Source organism: Botrytis fragariae (genome assembly GCF_013461495.1).
Source record: "Botrytis fragariae strain BVB16 chromosome Unknown tig00000001, whole genome shotgun sequence".
NCBI lineage: Eukaryota > Fungi > Ascomycota > Leotiomycetes > Helotiales > Sclerotiniaceae > Botrytis > Botrytis fragariae.
This window is the reverse complement of record NW_023500987.1, coordinates 2,016,678-2,038,155: the sequence shown is the minus strand read 5'-3', so window position 1 is coordinate 2,038,155 and position 21,478 is coordinate 2,016,678. Positions and strand designations below refer to the sequence as shown.

Sequence of the window (21,478 nt, the reverse complement as noted above, 5' to 3'; positions counted from 1 at the left end):
CGCCTTGCCTTTGCTGCAATGCTTACTACTTTTGCAGGGTGTAGTTGAGGTGGAATTGGATCATTTGGGTTCCTATCAACTGTCCAACAGGTGACCATCACGTGAATGCCGCATTCATCATTTGGGTCAGCTATTTTATTGCTTCTTCGCAGTAGACTCCATTCCTGAACTTGCAAGAGGAACTAGACTGCTAAATTGATTCATGAAAATAACACGGCGCACGCAATGAAAATGCCTCAACATGAACCTATAGCCATTATTGGCACTGCCTGCCGTTTTCCTGGTGGATCTTCGTCACCAGGCAGTCTCTGGGAGCTCTTGAAGAACCCGAGAGACCTCCTGAAAGAAATACCTTCAAGCCGCTTTAACGCGCATGGGTTTTATCACAAAGATGGTGATCATCATGGAGCAACAAACGTTATCCAGTCGTACTTACTCGATGAAGACCATCGGGCCTTTGATGCTTCTTTTTTTAATATCAGCCCCCGCGAGGCAGAAGCGATGGATCCACAACAGCGATATTTATTGGAAGTAGTTTATGAGGCAATTGAGGGTGCAGGATACCCAATTGATAAACTTAGAGGATCAGATACATCTGTATCTGTTGGAGTGATGACTGGCGACTACCATGATCTCCAGCTTCGGGACATTAGCTCAATCCCACAACACTTGGCGACTGGTACCTCGCGCAGCATACTTTCAAATCGTATATCTTACTTCTTCGATTGGAAGGGCCCTTCTCTTACCATTGATACTGCTTGTTCGTCGAGTCTTGTCGCTGTACACCAGGCGATAACTAGCATTCGGCAGGGTTCCCCTATCGCAGTCGCTGCTGGTGCAAATCTGATTCTTGGACCCGAAACTTTTATCTTTGAGTCAAAGCTTCATATGCTATCTCCAACGGGTCGAAGCCGCATGTGGGATGATAGAGCGGATGGATATGCTCGTGGTGAAGGCTTTGCAGCAGTTGTACTAAAGCCGTTAAGCAAAGCCATTCAGGATGGGGATCATATTGAGACGATTATTCGCGCATCTGGTTCGAATCAGGATGGCTACGGTCCGAAGGGACTTACAATGCCAGTTGCAGAGTCACAGCTCAAGTTGATTGAAAGAACGTATGCTGATGCTGGTTTGGATCCCAAGAACCCATGCGATCGCTGCCAGTATTTTGAGGCTCACGGTACCGGAACTCTTGCTGGAGATCCAGTTGAAGCCGAAGCAGTGTCCCGCGCTTTCTTTTCTGCAGGGGAAGTGGTAAGTCGTGATAAGGTTCTTCACTTAGGATCGATAAAGACCGTCATTGGGCACTTGGAGGGTACAGCGGGTCTTGCAGGATTGATTAAATCATCTCTGGCCGTTCAACATGGAATCATTCCTGCCAACTTGTTGTTTAAAAAGCTGAACCCCACCATCAAACCATTCTATACGAACTTGAAGGTTCCTACAGAGGCAACGCCATGGCCCGAACTTCCTAGTGGAGTTCCTCGACGGGTGAGTGTCAACAGCTTTGGCTTTGGAGGAACCAATGCACATGTGATCATTGAGAGTTATACACCTTCTAATGATCCAGCAAAGGCCGTGGGCACAGATGGTACAGCAACAGCACTTTTTCGACGGGCCAAGAACAAGCCTGTTTTACCTCTCATCCTCTCTGCAAATTCTGAATATTCCATGATAGAGATGGTGAGATCATACAGCAAGCATCTCAGCAAATACCCCAGACTGGATCTTGCGAGTCTTAACTGGACATCGATAGTTCATAGATCCATGTTCCAATACAGGCTTTCATTTCCGGCTTCGGAATTGAATGTTCTTCAAGATGCAATGTCTCGAAAAATATCCGAACTCGAAACATCAAGGAAAGAATTTACTAGGATAAATTCAAGACCAAACATGCCGAAGTCACAGCTTTTAGGCATATTCACGGGACAAGGAGCGCAGTGGCCAGGTATGGGTGCATCCCTAATCAAGTCATGCAGAATGTTTGCCCAATCCATTCAAAGCATGGATGAAGCTCTGGCGGACCTACCAGATGGCCCGTCTTGGACACTGATGGAAGAGCTACAAGCACCAAGTGATAAAACCAAAATCCATGAATCCGCCATTTCTCAGCCAGCCTGCACCGCACTTCAGATTGCTCTTGTGGATTTATTGAATTATATTGGAATATCATTTAGTGTGGTAGTTGGTCACTCTTCTGGGGAGATTGCAGCAGCATATACCACAGGATGCATTTCTGCGAAGGATGCTATCCGAATTGCATATTACCGAGGAATTCATACCCAGCTGGCAGGTGGGCTTGATATGGAGACTGGTGGAATGATGGCAGTAGGATATTCCTTCAACCAAGCCACTATCTTCTGTGAGCAAGACCAATGGGAGGGACGGCTTGTAGTCGCTGCCAGTAATGGCCCTCGAGGTACAACATTATCGGGCGACTATGATGCGATCATAGAGGCTAAAGAGGTCTTAGAAGAAGAAGGAACTTTCACAAGAATTTTGAAAGTCGACAAAGCATACCACTCCCATCACATGAATCGATGTGGTGAGCCCTACGTGAAGTCTTTGAACGCTTGTGGAATCAAGTCTTCGTATCCATCCACTGGCGTGTGGGTTTCTAGTGTTCGTGCATCTGGTGATTTTGATGACGAAGCTATCTCGGCCTTGAGCGGTCCATATTGGAAGGAAAATATGGCTAATCCCGTTTTGTTCTCTCAAGCTGTTACTCAAGCTCTTAAAGAATACGGCAGCTTCGATGCTGCCTTGGAGATTGGTCCACACGCGGCGTTAGCTGGCCCAGTGATACAGACAGCTAAAGACCTAGACAAAGACGTTAGTTTTTCTTATCATGGTGTTCTGCATCGCAACCAAGATGATATCACATCAATCTCTGCAGCCCTTGGGTCACTCTTAACGACAATCGACAGACCTCAGATCAACTTAAAACGGTACGCGGAGCTTTTCGCGAACGACGATCTAGCTCCGTTGACTTTTCTTAAAGGATTGCCATCTTATCCTTGGAACCATGAAAAGTTGTTCTGGAAAGAATCCCGCGTATCCGAACGATTTCGTCTCCGCCAGCAACCGATTAACGAGCTATTGGGAGTTAGATCTCCTGATGATAACGACGATGAAATTCGCTGGAGAAATACGCTGCGCTTACAAGAACTTCCTTGGGCATCGGGACATTGCTTCCAGCATCAGGTGCTATTTCCCGCAGCCGGATACGTATCCATGGCTGTGGAGGCGTCAGCAAGTCTTGCAAAAGGGGAGGAAATTCGAACCCTCATACTCTCCAATCTTCAGATTCTCAAGGCTATAACACTAGAGGAGACTGCTGGAGTTGAAATTCTTTTCACACTTAGTAAAGAAGAAATGGATGTCAACGATGACCGAACCATCAAAGGCCACTTCGCTCTCTACGCGCGTACTAAAGAGGGCTCCAAAGAAATGGACAAGCACTTCTCCGGAAACATGACGTTGAAATTAGGAGATCTGATCACTCAGACATTTTCAGTACGATCCAGACCTCAGACAAAACTTAGGAACGTCGACGTCGGAAGGTTTTACGAGTCTCTATCTAGTATCGGACTTGATTATAGCGATGCATTTCGAGGTATTACGGCGATTGACCGGCAAATGAACGTGTCACAGATAGAAGTCTCGAGAATGGACCACCGATCAAGAGATAGCAGATTGCTTGTACATCCTGCATTTTTGGATTCGTGCCTTCAGGGCCTTTTTGCTGCATTCGCTGCGCCAGACGATGGGACCATCTGGACGACGTATCTGCCTACCTCGATCCACAAGGCTGTCTTTAGTCTTGGGACACTCAGGAGCGTCCAAAGTGAAACTGCTCATGTTGATTGCTATGTGACGAATGGTTCTCCGTTGTCAATTGTGGGAGATATCGAGATTTTCAACTCGAGAGACCATATGCAGATCCAGCTGGAAGGCCTCAAATGTGACGCAATAGCGAAAGCAACTATCAACAATGATCGTAAACTCTTTGCAAAAGTCGATTGGGAACTTGACACCTTTGGATCTTTTAACGACGAGGTTCAAGTAGATATCGTAAGATCCAAAGAGGGGCAAATTGCGGAGATCTGTGAGCGGCTATCCTATTTTTACCTGCGCAATCTTCGGGCGCGTATTTCCCCACAGGAACAGAGTACCATGAAATGGCATTTTCAGAGGCTGCTGGCCTTCACAGATCATGTTTTACCCCTTCTTGAAAGCGGCGCGTATCCAACTGTCGATCCACAGTGGATTAAAGATGATGAACACATTCTAGATTCCCTTCCACAAGGATTCTCTGATGATGTTGATGTTCAGATTGTCCAGGCAGTTGGCTCGAATCTTGTTGATATAGTTCGAGGCCAAAAAGAAACACTCGAGGTGATGAGAGAAAACAACATGCTGAATCGTCTCTACATTGAAGGTATAGGAACTCATCAGTGCAACGAGCATGTCTCTGGAATAGTAAGACGGATCTCCCATCGATACCCTCACATGAAAATTCTCGAGATTGGAGCAGGCACAGGTGGAACCACGCGATATGTTGCCAAGGGTTTAGGTCACAACTTCTCCCAATATTACTATACAGACATTTCGACGGGATTTTTTGAACGTGCAAGAGGTATTCTTGATGGTAGTAAGACTGTCTTCATGACTCTCGACATTGAAAAGGACCCGATGAAGCAGGGTTTCGAAGCCAGTTCTTTTGAAATGATTGTAGCTTCAAATGTTCTTCATGCAACGAAATTCCTCAAGGAAACAATGAAAAGAGTCAGGTCATTATTAAAACCAGGAGGTCATCTTCTACTGTTGGAAACAACAGGACAGTGGTTAAGAAGTCAATTTGTGATGTGTGGCTTACCAGGCTGGTGGCTTGGTTTTGACGATGGCCGGAAATACGCTCCTATAATCGCAGAACGCCAATGGCATAGCCTGCTCCAGAATACCGGGTATTCTGGTCTCGACTTAGTGGCGCGTGATTCTTCAAATTCATCATCACATTCAATATCTGTAATGCTCACTCAAGCTGTTGATGAGCGTGTAGAAGCGTTGCGACAGCCACTTGCATTTCCAGACGTGATACCAAAAGTTGACCGTTTCATTATTCTCGGAGGTGACTCACTTCGTACTTCGTGGATTATAAGGGACATACAAAAACTCCTGCGCCCTTGGAATAACGAAATTGAAATACAGTCATCGGTTGAAAATGTCACAACATTCAAGGGTGTGTACCATTTCCTAAATTCCTCTGCTTAGATATGTACTTACATTTATTCTTTAGATTCTGGAACTCTAGCAATTCTATCTTTAATAGATTTTGACGATCCATATTTTCACGACAGAACAGTATCAAAGCTTGAGGCGTTGCAAAACATGCTTGGTGCTGCAAAATATGTTGTCTGGGCTTCTCACGGAAGTCGTACGGAAAAGCCTTTTGCAAACATGATGGTTGGGTTGGCTCGAACTCTTCGACACGAAATCCCTGACCTAATGTTTCAAATACTTGACATTGAAGATACAGACAAAGAGATGACGGTGCCACAGACTGCGAATCATATAGCCACTACAGTTCTGAGACTCATATTATCCAGTTCTTGTAACTTGACAGAAAATACACTTTGGTCGAATGAACCAGAGCTTTTAATAAAAGGAGGAAAGATATGGATCCCAAGGGTTAATGCAGCACCCAAGCTTAACGATCGTTTGAACTCTGCTCGGCGAAAGGTTAAATCTAATGTAGATCTGGAGCGGACTCAAATACAGATCTACCAAAAGGAAGCCACACGCCAATGGTCCATACGTGCCGCCCAAAACGGGATTTCCAAACTTATCATACCCGAAGGTCATATTCTAATTCAGCTAAAATTCTCTTTAATGCATTCAATCCGAGTTTTAGCCGGGTCCTTCTTCTTTGTTTGCTTTGGAGAGGAGGTTGGGACAGGCAGAAGGATGATTGCACTTTCCCAATCGAGAACTTCCGCCATTGTAATTCCGGTTTCTTGGGCCACTATTTGCCAAGTTAACGATGAAGAAGCTCCTAGATACCTGTGGGAGTTTGCATGCTGCCTGATAGGAAGAAGTATTATCGAAGCTAGCCCAGTATCTGCCATATCTTTAGTCCATGAACCAGATCAGTACCTAAGAACAATTCTATCAACCCAGGCAAACCAAGCAGGCATGGATATTCGTTACACGAGAACTCACAGTTCCTTGGAAATAAAGGACGACTCTATTGTGATTCAACCGCTTGATTCCACAAGACGTATTCGAGCTGTTCTCCCACAAAACGTTTCATCGGTTTTTGATATGAGTGACTCCGCCGAGACATATGCTGCTATGGCTAAATGTGCACCTCATATCTTTTGGCATCCAATTTCATGGACTTTTGGCATCAGATCAATACTATGCCCTGATTGTTCTTCTCTTTCTATCGAAAAAATACTTAGTGAGATTTCTGGATTGCTAAACCTGCCTGGCATTGTTTCTGAAGAGAAGTGTACTTTGATAAGCTCAAATGTAAAGACACAAGTAAACCACACTCTCTGTGCAACACTGAACTCTCATACTTTTCCGGATAGTCGAGTCATTCCCGCTGCCGCTTTCGCCAACAATGATCCGCCAAGAGTCGATCCCTTCACTATCATATCGTGGGGGGAGCCATCAACCACTGTTCCTGTTTGTGTGGATCCTGTGGATGCTACCAAATTGTTCTCTCACGAAAAGACTTATCTTTTGGTTGGCCTTACCGGCGAACTTGGGCAGTCATTGGCCCGATATATGGTTATCAATGGGGCGAAGCATATTGTTCTCACCAGTAGAAACCCACAGGTTCATAGCCAATGGCTTGTAGAAATGGAGACTCTAGGAGCCATTATCAAGATCATCCCGCTAGATATATCCAATCGAACTGCTCTCAAAACGGTGGTTAAAAATGTGAGATCAACCATGCCACCGATTGGTGGTGTTGCAAATGCAGCGATGGTCCTTTCAGATCAAACGTTCATAAAAATGAGCCATGACCAGCTAGAGAAGGTTCTACTTCCGAAAGTCAATGGCAGTCGGTATCTCGATGAAATATTCTACTCTGACAAGAGCCTTGATTTTTTCGTTCTGTTCTCTTCCCTTGCGGCCGTGGTGGGAAACCGTGGACAGGCAAACTACAACATAGCAAACATGTTCCAAGCTAGCTTAGCTAGACAAAGAAGAAGGCGTGGTGTCGTTGCATCTGTCATGAATATTGGAATGATTATTGGACTCGGGTACCTCTCGAGGTTTGGAACGAAGTACGAAGAAATTTTCCAGAAGATGAATTTCATGCCTATATCCGAACACGAGCTCCACATTATTTTTGCAGAGGCTATAAATGCAGGCAGATCGAGGTTTGAAGATGATTGTGAGATGATTGTAGGATTACAAGAGGCCACGGGTGCCGAGGATGCTGAAAATCCTCCGGCCTGGTTCAAAGATCCTCGATTCTCGAATCTGATTCATACTCGCTCCGCAGTTACAGATAGCACGGCTTCGAAAAAAAATACTGTTTCTGTGGCAGAGAAATTAGGCCAAGCAACAAACTACTCTGAAGTCCGATCAATACTCGAAGATGCTCTAACTACCAGCTTAGGGCTCATGCTTCATATGTCAAGAGATCAGCTAGATGTCAGTACTCCTCTGACTGGTCTTGGAATTGACTCTCTTATTGCCGTTGATCTCCGAACATGGCTACATACTCAGCTGCAAGTAGATATACCAATCTTCAAGTTGCTGAGCGGCTCCAGTGTGTTGCAATTATGCGCTGATATAGTACCAAAGCTTGGCACGGAACTCTTGCCAAAAATTGATAAGTGTGATTTTCCAAAAGATATGTTAGCTGAATCCCACACGAAAGGCTATTCCACAATGAATAAAGATGATTCAACGGAAAAAATCAAGCCTCTCATTGCGATTCAATCTACAGAGACTCCGCAATCGAATTCCCGAAGTACCGCTTCTGACAACAGAAAACTATTTGCGGAAGCAGAATCTCCAGATTCTTTTCCGAGTTCGACTGCTATCACTGGTAGTACATCTTCCATGAGAGAATCTGTATCAACAGATGATGGCATGAATATTTTGAGAAAAGGAAAAGCTTCTGTAGGCCAGTCATCACTATTATTTGTGCGTGATTATCTGAGAGACAAGTCCGCTTCCAACGTCGGTATACAATTCACGTTGCGGGGTCCGCTTGATATTAAGCGCTTTGAGAATGCCATTGATGAGGTGATTGCAAAGCACGAAATCTTAAGAACGGCCTTTTCTCAAGATGTGGAATCAAAGAATCACATTCAGATGGTTTTGGAGCATTCTTCGTTCAAATTACAGCACAAAACATTGTCTTCAGATCATGATGTAAGGCTGGAACACGAAAAGCTTATGACCGCCGAGCTTGACCTTTCCCATGGCAATACCATAGCTGCAGTTCTCATTAAACGTTCTACCAATATTCATGAGGTCATTTTCTGCTATCATCATGTTGTTCTTGATGGTCTGAGTTGGCGATTGTTTGTTGATGAGCTCCACCGAGCTTACAGCGGTCATGGACTTCTACCCCTCAGCTTCCATCAGATTGATTTTGCCCAAAAGGAAGAGGAAGCAATCAGGAGCGGTCAGCTTATATCGGAGCTGGCGTATTGGAAAAACGAATTTTCGCAACTACCAGAAACATCACCCCTCTTACCTATCTCTAAGGTGCCCTGCCGTCACACTCTGGAAGTATACAACACCAGTACGGTATCTTTGAATTTGGACATCAATGTAGCAGCTCGAATCCGAAAAGCAAGCAAAGCGCTGAATGTAACCCCGTTTCAATTTTATTTATCTACCCTCCAAGTCCTTCTATTCAAATTGGTTGGCACTACCGATCAATGCATTGGGATTGTTGATGCTAATAGATCCGAGCTTGACTTCGTCAGCACGATGGGATATTTTATAAACATGTTGGCTCTAAGATTAAATGTGAATGAATCCCACAGCTTTCATGAAGTTATCACACAAGCACGGAAAAAAGTTCATCTCGCCATGGAGAATTCTAGGCTGCCGTTTGGCGTTCTTCTAGACGAACTGAAAGTTCCACGATCAACAGCCCATTCTCCTTTATTCCAAATATTGATGAATTATCGGCTCGGCGCCCTTGAGCAAGAGATGATTGGAGATTGTGAGCTTACTGGCATGGAAGGGACCATACCCAAAACACCTTACGACATGACGCTTTTAGTAACGGAGTCCTCAAAGGGATATTCTGTTGTACAACTAGATGTCCAGAAGTATCTCTATTCTGACGACGACACCCATCAAGTTTTGTTAACATATGCCCATTTACTGGATACCTTTTCGAGTGACCCTTCGACTAAGATCAAAAACTGCAGTGCTTTCAGCCCAACGATGACCACAGAAAGTCTTAACTTTGCACATGGAAACATTTCGTTAGATCTTGACCGCTCAGAGACATTGCTAAACTATATCTCGCAACACTTTAGTCACAATAACAGCATAGCTATCAACGACGGGTATGGTCAGATTATCAGTTATGGAGATTTAAAGAAGAGAGTGCATACGCTCGTTTCGACTTTGAAAGCAGCAGGTATTGGAAGTTCTGCACACGTGGCTCTCCTATGCGAACCATCTGCGGATTTTGTATGTGCGTTGTTAGCCATATGGTATCGCGGGGCAACGTGTATTCCGCTTGATCTAAGTAATCCAACTGCACGCTTGGACGCCATAATCAAGGAATGTCGCCCACTAGCCACAATATTTCACGAGCAAAGTCACGACATATTTTCCCACTTGAGTTCAAAAAATATTACTGGTATTGGGATTCAAATTCCGCACGATATAGAAACATCAGACCTAGGCCAAGAAGCTATCAAAAATCTAGCCGACTCAGACACACCTGCTTTCATTCTATACACCAGTGGAACAACAGGTAAACCGAAGGGTATATCGCTCACACACCTCAATATCACGAACTCCATTCTAGGCATTCGAAAGTGTCTCAACCTGCACCAAGAGACAGTACTTCAACAAAGTTCATTAGGATTCGATTTGTCCGCTGCGCAAATTCTCATTGCTATAGCGGGTGGCGGAACTCTGATTATTCCCAAACGTGAGCTTAGAGGAGATGCAATTGAGCTCTCAAAGCTGATTCTGCTTGAACAAGTGACGTTGACCTTTTGTGTGCCGTCCGAATATTCCGTCCTGCTTCGCTTTGGAAATGCAATTCTGAAACAATGCTCGAACTGGAAGATAGCAATGAGTGCAGGTGAAAAGATGACAAGTAGAATTAAGAAGAATTTTCGCGATCTTGAGAGCTCTGTTCGACTTGTCAACGCATATGGACCTGCGGAAACGACCATTATCTCACACCTTGCCAACTCCTCTTATAAGTTAAGCGAAGTTACGGACGAAGGGGAAGAATTTGAGACAGTTGGAAGATCGCTACCAAATTTCTCGACCTACATACTAGATAAATCGGGAAATCAGCTCCCGCTAGGATTTCCCGGGGAAATATGCATTGGTGGCCCTAGCGTTAGCCCTGGCTATAGCCACAACGACGCCTTAAATCAGCAGAAGTTTGTACCTAATCCGTTTTCAAGTCGGCATGAAAAAGAGCTTGGATGGGACAGATTATATCGCTCTGGTGATCAAGGAAGATTACTAAAGGATGGCTCTTTAGTCCCACTTGGTCGAATCGATGGAGATCAGCAAATCAAACTCCGAGGGATGCGTGTAGAACTGGGAAGCATTGAAAGTAGCATTCTTACAACGGCACGCGGAGTAATTAGTGACGCAGTCGTGGTCGAAAGAGGACAACCTATCTTTCTAGTTGGGTTTGTCACCTTTGTAGAGGAAAAACGGCCTGCAGACCCTGACAACTTTCTCTACACGCTCATCGAGGACCTACCTGAGCCTGAGTACATGCGGCCAACGATAATTGTACCCCTTGAAAAAATTCCACAGGGGCCAAATGGGAAAACGGACAGGAATGCCCTAAAGAGAATCGTTGTGGATCGAAACCCTAAGACCAAGCCAACTGACAACGAGTCACTTACAGCAAATGAACTTAAACTTTCGCAGCTATGGCGGAGTTTACTCTTCGAGAACGAAGCCGCGCCACTAAATATTTACAAACATACAGATTTTTTCACCGTGGGGGGTACCTCCCTGCTTTTAGTGGAACTACAGCATCTGTTACAACAAGAAATTCGCGTCGAAATCCCACTCCAATCGCTGTTCCAGGCGAGCTCACTTCACAAAATGTCTAGATTCCTTGTACCAGATGCCGTAAAAGCTATCTCTCGGATCCAGATAGACTGGACCGAAGAAACTAGTATTTCTCATGATCTTTTAAATACTGAAAGGCTACTACCAGCCCCGAACAAGAATCAAGGAATCCGCGTTGCGCTCACAGGAGCTTCTGGATTTCTCGGAACATCATTACTTCGCCGCCTTATTGATCTCGACTCTGTATCTGAAATTTACTGCCTCGCAGTCCGTCATAAAGATGGATCTCCTTCCAGGGCTTTCCAGACACACTCAGAGAAAGTCAAGATATACTCTGGCGATTTGTCTATCCCCCTTCTCGGTCTCTCAGAAGACAGTTTCAACTATTTCTGTCATAACGTTGATGTGATAATACATAACGGCGCAGAGGTTTCATTTCTTAAAACCTACTCTGACTTGCGTGCGTCCAACGTTTCTTCAACAAAGAACCTCGTCAGGCTGAGTTTACTTCGTCGTGTACCCTTACATTTTATCTCCACTGCTGGTGTCGCGCAACTTGTCACCACAGACGTTCCTCTCACAGAATCGATGACAGCCTCTGCATTATCCAATCCAAGAGAGGATACAGATGGCTATGTATCTAGTAAGTGGGTGAGCGAAAGATATCTGGAGAACGCTACCAAGAAACTCGGATCAAAGGTCTTTGTACATCGTCCAAGTTACATCTTGGGGAATGAGACAATATCCACAGATGTCATTGGGTCTTTGTTAGAATACTCGAGAAAAATGTCCAAAGTTCCTTTGCTAAGAGGATGGAAAGGAGATTTCGATTTTGTGAGCATGAGAACTGTAGTGAACGATGTAGTTGGCGCGTGTCTTCAATCGGTGTCTGATTGGGAGCACGGTGATGAAGCGGGAAGATTGCAGGTTCAACACCTGTGTGGGGAAGTGAAGGTTCCTTTGAATCAACTGAAAGAGTATGTGAGTGGTGAGGATGGTCGTCACGTGGAAGAGGTAGAGCTTGAGGAGTGGATCCGAGAAGCTAATCTTGTGGGGCTTCCAAAAACAATGGGAATGTATTTGGAAAATTTGGTTACACAGGGTATGAGGATGCCAATAATTGAAAAGATTAAGGCAGCATAGATCATTTCTTGCGGATTGTAGGATTCCATCAAGGATATGCAATACTTGGAGGGGTATCGCTGAATTTCAGATTAATGTTTTAGTTTATATCGATCATTTCTACCACTTCGGGAGTATTTTGTTTCGTTAGCTGTTGAAATATGACCTCGATGTGTCGTTGTTAGCTACACTACCTTGTTCTCATAATTGGCTAAAGTGGTGTTTTCTCTCAATCACCACAAACAATAAGCAAAGTATATGGCAATTATTAAAGGACGACCAAAATTTAGTTACAGGTTTTGGGATCACAGACTGATACCAACTAACAATTATATATGTTCAATGATTGTTCTGGTTGCTCATGGATTTTACTATGTAAGGTTGTAGCTATAGCCGTTGAGGTTATCCTCAACGGCCGCTGGCGTGAAGCTAGATACTAGACACTGACAATGGCGTAACATATTACTTGCCATCCGGACTACATCACATTAAATAGACTACGAACAAGTCTATTTTTCTCCAGGACTTCGCTTCCGCTCCAGCTACACCAAACTTCTGATATGACCGTCCAAGGTGATCATCTGAAACATATGTATCCACCCACCATAAGGAACCTCAATTCAGACGACAATTCCGAACCTACCCCACGATATCCGCACCTAAACCACCTCAACCAGGAAGTTAGGACAGGCACGTCTCTCCATAACTCTCTTTATGACATGTATATCCCGACGTTTTAGCTGCCGCTCCTCCCACACACACCTTCCTTTCAACCCTCACAATATTCACAATGCCTTAAGCGCACCCACAACAAAAAAGACCAAAGCTGGGATATCTGTCGTAAATGTCCTAATCGTATGCATCCTCAACCAAACCCCCATCGAATGTGTACTATTTCCTTTGGGAATATCTGCTTTGATCTCTGCCAACAACTTCAGTGCTCTCTTGGCATAGATTGCAATATGTCCCATACTAAACAGAAGTCCCATCCAGTACCATTTCTCAGCACCAGTCACTTTGAGTTGAGAGCGAGCGACGAGAAGGTTGAGAATACCTAGAGCATAGTTGCCAGGATATCCTAGAAGAATAACCCAGCGACCCCGTCGACCCCAGAGCTGGAACCAATTGGGAAGGTGGACATTTGCGCGGTCGCGAAATGTAGGAGCCATCCATGTGCCAAGAAATATATGCTCATCAACTGCGAACATGAACACAATGGTTGAAGTGATCACGGGAAGGAGGCGGAGGACGCGAATAGATGCATCGGCGAAAGACATAGTTATTAGATTGATGTTAGACGTGAATTTGTGTACTTGCGAGTCTGTCACTTCGGAAATTCTTGTTAAGAATGGGCTTTGAGAGTTTTTGGAGTTGTGGTTGCCCAGTTTTCTTTTTGAGATCTATAAGTTTAGGTAGGTTACTTTTGGTTGGTCATAAAAGCGCTGTGTTACATTGTACAGTATCGTATGACAGTCGGACTGTCAAATTGATCCGAGCCCGGTACCGATTAGACAGTAAGACTTCAAACCGTAGTCCATTGGCTCCCATTAATGCTTACGTGTTATTATTGTTACACATATCATTCTATGTTCTAAAAGCAATCTGAAAATTGCTTTCTAACATTTCTGACTAGTAGCATGCTAGCAGTGCGCCGAGAGAAAATAAATTGTTGACAGGGCTACTAAGTTTTTCGGTTCAAGAGCCTAGTAGCCGAAAGTTCCGACTTAGTGGCGTACTGTCATCAACTCTTGCGGCGTTGTTCTCCGAATATTCGGCTTGCAAAACGCTGGCCGATTAGCATGCTCGGTGAGTAATGTAACCTCTAGAATCTATAATAGGTAAGAAACGACCTTAGAGCCACACACACTATTTCAATTATCACAATATGGCCTCACCAAAGTCGCCCTCATTGATAATACTCCTGAAAGGGGGAACGCTATTGGTTCCCAAGGGCGAATCTAACGCCAAAATCGTTTCAGTAAAAAAAGACCTTTTGATTGTGGACGATCACATTGCAAGCATCGGAAACATAGATGCTCCGACGGATAAAACAATGACAGTTATAGATTGCTCGCACAAGATCATTTCCCCAGGATTCATCGATACTCACCATCATCTTTGGCAAACGCAACTTAAAGGGAGGCACGGAGACCACACCGTACTCGGCTACATGCCTACTGGTAATCTCACCGCATCATTTTTTACCCCTGGCGACATTTTCTGGGGTCAACTAGGTGGAGCAATGGAGGCTCTTGACAGCGGCACGACGACTGTTGTTGATCATGCCCATATGAACTATTCCAAGCAGCACTGTAAGCTTATCAGGCTATAATTATTTGCATGCGCTAATGATTTGTGTGACTTGAACAGCCAACCATGCTCTCGCTGCTACTTTGACAGCAGGAATTCGTTCTGTATTTTGTTATACTCCAACAACTTGCGTAAAGAGTTGGCAACCCCGCCTCGAACTTACATTCGACTTAGTTCAGAACTGGCACTTTGAGCAAATCTCCCACTTCGCCACCCTGCTAGCTAAATACCCTAGTGTTTCGCTTGGCTTTGGCTTTGATGGGTACAACTTTCTCGGCCCAGATGCCACAAGGTCTCTCTTTGCACGAATCCGCGCCGCAAACGTGCGCCCAATCACGTCGCATTATTTTCGGAATCCACTTTTGTCTTCAGGAACAAGTGTAGTTGAAACCATGGCCGAGTTGGGAATTTTGTCTGAAGACGTAATAATTTCTCACGCCACCGGTCTAACCTCAGAGGAGAAGCAACTGATGGCGAATCATGGTGCATTCATTTCATGCACACCCAGTTCCGAGATGCATCAAGGCCTTGGGCAGCCTGCATTGCCAACCCCTGCTGAGGGCGACGACAAAAGTAGCGATACTACCCACCTTAGTCTAGGATGTGATTCGCATAGCGTAGTAAGAGGTAGTATGATTGAACAGATGAGATTGGCCCTTAGTGTAGGCCGCATGCAACGTACGCAGTTTCTTCTGGAGAAAAATAAGTTCCCAAGAACGCCAAATCCTACTGTTGAAGAAGTGTTCAAGCTGGCTACCATACATGGCGCGCAAGCGATTGGACGAGAGAGTGACCTTGGCATGTTGAAAGTCGGTTATAAAGCAGATATTGTTGTTTGGGATTCTCTGAGTCCCAATATGGTGTGTGCAGGTGTGGAGAATCCTTTGACTGCAATTGTATGCCATGCTGACACGAGGGATATCAATTGTGTGATTGTGAATGGAACAATCAGAAAATTGGATGGTCAGCTAGTTGACTGCAGAATTCAAGGTTATGATGATCGATTATTGAGTGAGCAGGAACTTCCGAAAAACAATGACCTTCGTTGGATTGATGTCGCCAAGGCTTTGGAGCAAAGTCGCACTCAAATACAAGATAGGATATGCCAAACTCATGCTGACGGCAAAGATGAACATGGAGGTGGGAGGGATGATGTCGAGGCTCTGATTGATGCTTTTGGTCTGAACACCGATGCGCTAGTTGACTGATAAGAATTAAGAAGCTTCAAAATCATTTTCCCGCAACACAAATTGCCTATGCGACTTTGTGATACATTTGCTTTGAGCTTTATAATACTGATATGACACGACGAAGTAATAATCTTACCATAGAAATCCTGACCCCAAATAAAACAAGATAACTGCTGACACAAATATCAGGCCAGTTTATTAATCCTTTCACGCACACGCATTTATTGTTTTATCCATCTACAACCATGATGAGAACCGTATGTGATCGGTGCCATGGCCAAAAGCTAAGATGTGATCGTGATGACGAAGCGTTTGGCGGTTGCAAAAGATGCAGAAAGGCTGGTGCAGTTTGCACTCTACCTGGCCGAGGGGGAAATAATTCTGCATCAAGAATGGCATCTAATTGGGGAATGGGAGAAAACATTGATACAATCAGATCTAACGATAATGAAGAAAATGGCGTCGATGAACAACCGCCAAACAAGACGAGAAGGACGTTGTCTCCACAGGCTTCTACAAATTCGTACATTCCTATTCCGCAGCGACCGATGATAGAGAGTCGAAATAAACGAAAAGCTTCCAATTCCTTTTCCGGTCTGAATACTGAGGATCTGAATCAGTTCGCAAGCAGTTCATCGGACGTGCAAGACGCCTCGAAACTCCTCGGACCAGAATTCTATGATGATTGTCCTCCTTCAGGTTCAGTTTTCAACTTCATGAGTCCGCATTACATGGAAGAACTAAATTTCGAGGAAAGTTCCGCGACAACCCTGTCACATATACATGAAGAGCATGGTGAAAAGGCATGGCCTTCGTCGTCCTTCGCTGGACAAATCATAACCCCTTCAACTTCCAATCTGTCATACGACGAACGACAAAACAACCATCGACGGGGCCAGCAATCGCAGCAATGGTCGATTAGTTCCAGAGATGGTAGTTTTACTCCTGATGCAGCCGCTAGAAATGAAGAAAGAGCGAGAGAGGCGCCTTCACCCTCCCCAGGTACAGCTTGGTCTTCCCATAATTCCACGAGCAGGCATTGTCACACCATGATGGGCGGGAGAGCGGTTTCGGAAAACAAGGACACCAAGGCCACTGGGTTGGGGAATAGTACAAGGTTGTTTCATATGTATACCTCGCTGGATGACTTTATGTCTACAACAATCCCATCAATGACCGACGCATTTCAGTACACTATAGAGCTTATAGACATTGTCCACGACTCAGTTAGCCTACAGAAAGATAAATTCGGCAATCAACCACATAATAAGTTGGTTTCCCCTGATCCGTTAAATCAAACCCGCCAAAAGACCAGTGGTAATATATCCGGTGGCCATAGCAATGATGTATTGATGAATAATGACAGGGGGCTTGGCGACACATCGGTTGAAAGAGAGAAGAGTGATGTAGAACTAGGAGACGCAAGTATCATTTTTCTCATCCTGGGGTGTGCCTTCCGTATTCTGCGCTTGTACCAACGGCTCATCGAAGACGTAGCGGAGAAACTTGAAAGCGCTACTCGCCATATCGCCCGTCCTAAATTCAGTCATGCTGATATGAGTAGAGAGCTTGGAGGGAAGAAGATGGAGGGTTCAGCGATGGAATGGGTACAAATTGTTAGCTCAGTTGTACATCTTGCCGCGAAGATGGACAGTACAATTAAGTTGTTCGCGCATTACAGTAATGAGAATGGACAGATAAGGCCTAGGAAAGGCACTTTCCATGATAGTCTCGAGCCCTCGGCTATTCCAAGCAGTAAAGATGACGAAGGGAAAGGGAGCTTAGAGGAAGTGGTTGCAATTCCTGTGAAAGAGATTCTGACAATGCAGGGGACATTGAAGAATACTGCCGATAATGTCATGAATAGGATAAGAACAAGTGAATTGGTGTAGAACTAGTGGATCTTCGAGATGAATAAGTTTAATACAAAGATCAAGCTTACCTGCACGATTTCGAAACTTTATAGGTGGTCTCAGAAATTATATGACCACAAAGTTCTCATTGGATTTCTGTCATCTTCAAACTTTCCTGTTGGTTCTCAATACCGAGTAACCGAGGCCGGGAAATAGCCGCCTTAATTTAGTCTTTTCTTAGCATTCGGCGGAACTTTGGGAGTCGTTTGTTGTGGTGGTAAGAACTGTCACAAAAGATTCAATTCTACCTTGGAATCTAAAGCTAAAGAGAGAAGAGAAGAACGAAAGAGGAATGGAGAGCGATGGCCTAAATACACAGATAAGATCACGTGATATGCATGGTGTCTTGAGCAGGTGACGAGATGACCAGGTAAGAGGTCTGAATTGTCACATATGGTCTAGCGACCGGGGGTGCTTATATGGATAGCCTTGCAAACGTGTTTCTAGGATAATCAGCCTCCCTTCACCCCCTGCAACAAGAACCCCCTTTCGCCGTGCCCCCAGTCACCTCCACATCTCAACACCCAAGCATTTTACATGAACCATCATTTGTTTATGGATTAAAAGGAAGAAAAGCGCATCATGCAATGATCAAATGGTCGAATTTAAGATATGATTGGGCACGGAACTCTAGTTCCCTCGCCTCTTTCCTCCTTCCCCTCATCGAAAGTAAATTGAATCCAAGTTACTGTCCCGCCGTACAGTGCAATCTACTGCGCGCTCTTCACTTCATCGGTGATCCTATTTACATTCTCATTCTTCTCCATCAAAGCCTTAGCAGCATTGATCTCCTTTAGATTGTGCCATTTATTTCCAAAAGAAACGAGAAACATCATGGCTGCCATTGCAATTCCGATTACATAAGCTTTCTTCAACCCATCCATGTAGGATCTCAAAATTCCCGGTAGCTGTTCAGCTGTGAAATGTTTCCGAAGCTCCGTAGCACCGACTGAGACAACTTGCATTGGTGGTATAGAAGGGGTGTTGACAGCCAGAGATTTGATGAGTGTGTTTGCAAAAGCGGATTGGGCAGCAGAAATGGAAAGTGAACCTCCCAGTGTCTGAGCAAAGAGAATCATAGCTGTTGCAGAGGAGATGTCTTCAGGACCCATCAGAGCTTGTGCAGCGATTGTGGGGACTTGGATGCCGAATCCATAACCTAGACCGGCGAGGGCCTGGTACCCAATCCACTTGGAACTTCCGGTACCAATATCAAGGGTATAAAGAAGGGCGGCTCCGGCAAGACTCAGGGCGCCGCAAAGAATCATGAATAATATATGCTGGCCTATAGCAGAGATAACGCCTCCCGAAATGATCGTACCAATGGTTATTCCAACAACGAGAGGAATGGTCCGGATGCCAGAGTTCCCGGCTGAGACATTATCAATTGTCTGAAAGTAGATCGGGATGTAGTACACGAAAATCCAAGAGGAAGAGGCTAGAAAAAATATAAAAGCCATGCCGCCATAGATAGTACGGTCTTTCAATAATCGGTTTACCAACATGGCACTTTCCTTGAGCCAAATCTGGATACCTATGAAGACTAAAAAGAGGACGATAGAGCCTACAAGTAAGCCAATAGTTCTGGCTGAGTTCCATGGAGACGATATTCCGGCTTTCTCTAGAGCGAGAAGGTAGCATATAACGGAGCACATGATTGTGAAAATACCGAGTATATCCATATTGATAAGCTTTTCGCGGAATGTAGCTTTTGTCGGCTTTGCTGCCTGCGGAGGTTTGAAGAAAAGCGTAATGACGACTGCGGAAACTCCACCTATGGGGAGGTTGATATAAAAGCCTGATTCTTCGTCAGCGCTCAAGGTATTGATGCATTGCGAGACAAATTACTTACACCATCGCCATGAGACATGCGTCGTAAATTGACCTCCAACTAATGGACCTACAACACTTGCCACACCCCACGCAGCTCCTGCAAACCCAGTGTATGCGGCTCTTTTTTCAGGAACGGCGGTAAAGGCAACAAGGGTGAACGAGCCAGAAAGAATTCCTCCTCCACCCAGACCGGCAATGGCACGCCCCACTATCAAGGTTGTGCTATTTTGGGCAACGGCTGTTGTCCATAGATGATCAGTAAAAGTTTGATAGTCTCAATAAGTTTGTGGAAGAATATTTTGTACGAATATTGCCAGGATCTTTTCGGGAAAAATCGCACATACCACATATCAAACTTCCAAGCTCAAAAATGATAATGGAAGTAAGGTACGTCCACTTCAACGAAAAGTATTTGTAGGCCTTTCCCCAAGCCGATTGGAAGCATGCCAGAGTAAGGAAAAACGAACTCCCAATCCAGCCTATGGATTCGATGCCGTGGAATTCGTCTGTGATTTTTGGGATTGCCGTTGATACAATGGTCTAACAACACCTGTCAGCTTGTAAGCCCACAATAATACTAGGAGAATCCTAGTTTGATGAACTGATTCGGGCTCCAAGGAAGTGTCTAAAAGGCGTATTTAAGATACATACCATATCCAGCGAAGTCAGAAATATGGCAAGACATAGCGCTGTAATGATCAAGAGGAGTTTGATACCTGTCGGATACTCATCTCTTCGGACTGTGTCTTCTGCGACGAAGCTCGACATACTATTGTCATTTCCTGAAACCGTAGTTGTTGTTGTCGGTTTGGCTCCCAGTCCTCCGTTCACGGGAATGTCAAGTGAACCTTCCATAGTAGAGACAGGCGCAGAAATTCAACAGTCGCAGTTGTTTTGCTTAGTGGCTAGATATGGATTATTGTAGCGTGGATTCAAAAGCCTTCAGGTTGAATAGAAAGAGCTGTTAGATACGCGCTGCCGAGAGTTCAGTGACAAGTAAAGTTACTGTTGGTATTCCCTCGATGTTGACTATGACGTCTTTATAATAGGTTCAATGTATTGATTGATACTGTGTCTATCCTATTCTAGGCTCAGAGCTACGAGAGTCATATGCAATACGCTCGTGGGTTAGTGTACTAGTGTGTTCACTTGTGGAAATTCACTCTTATACCAACAGTTTCGTACCTAGGTAGTTACGGGGCAAGAAATTCGTTTGTCCGGTTTCACAATTGAGATCTGTAATAAAATCGGGTGTTTGTTTGTCCACGTCTGCAAATGCGGAGCAACTATTTGCCCGGTTGGTTGGTTTGTTGTTGGTTGGGATGTCTTATTGCCTTTAGCAAGGTCCGAAGATTCGGAGGTGTAGGTTACACAATCATGTTGTGAACCCTCCAATTCAAGACTAGGATTGATTTGCGAATACATAGGTTGCAGACATCACTAAACTGGATAAGATAACGGCAAGTAGGTGGAAAAAGACCAATCACAATTAATTTCATTGAAAAAGTTGGACCTCAGTTACTTGCAACTTGTTGTCCCTTCAAGATATGGCTATCACAATAGACGACATCTCGCAGACCCCTACGACACAATGTGCTCTTGTTATCAAAGCTCCTGGTCAATATGTTTTCTCCTCTTCTGCAACAGTTCCGGAGCTCACTCCCACGACCGTTTTGATAAAAGTCTATGCCGTTGCCATCAATCCGGTGGATGCTAAATGGGTAGATCTTCACGGTTCTTCTCTCGATGGCTGTATTGGGGGCTATGATTTCGCGGGATCAGTATTCTCAATCGGATCCGAGGTTGATACCCAAACGCATAGGCTCAAACTCGGCT

At 44.7% G+C, this 21,478-nt stretch overlaps 3 protein-coding genes across 3 annotated transcripts; 1 reads left to right on the top strand and 2 right to left on the bottom strand.

Annotated features, from left to right (window-relative positions):
* Positions 1-231: 231 nt before the first annotated feature.
* On the top strand, positions 232-12,417 carry Bfra_000613 (putative polyketide synthase protein; the record flags this gene model as incomplete). The annotated part of the gene is made up of 2 exons (XM_037331058.1): positions 232-5,242; positions 5,300-12,417. The coding sequence occupies 2 exons, from the start codon at positions 232-234 to the stop codon at positions 12,415-12,417; spliced, it is 12,129 nt and encodes a 4,042-aa protein (XP_037197391.1).
* A 764-nt stretch (positions 12,418-13,181) lies between these two features.
* Bfra_000612 (uncharacterized protein) lies at positions 13,182-13,673 on the bottom strand (the record flags this gene model as incomplete). Its single annotated transcript, XM_037331057.1, has 1 exon — positions 13,182-13,673. One exon carries the CDS (start codon positions 13,671-13,673, stop codon positions 13,182-13,184), a length of 492 nt encoding a protein of 163 aa, XP_037197390.1.
* Positions 13,674-18,519: 4,846 nt separating this feature from the next.
* On the bottom strand, positions 18,520-20,497 carry Bfra_000611 (putative mfs gliotoxin efflux transporter protein; the record flags this gene model as incomplete). The annotated part of the gene is made up of 4 exons (XM_037331056.1): positions 18,520-19,607; positions 19,662-19,880; positions 19,987-20,182; positions 20,294-20,497. 4 exons carry the CDS (start codon positions 20,495-20,497, stop codon positions 18,520-18,522), a joined length of 1,707 nt encoding a protein of 568 aa, XP_037197389.1.
* Between the last annotated feature and the right edge of the window lie 981 nt (positions 20,498-21,478).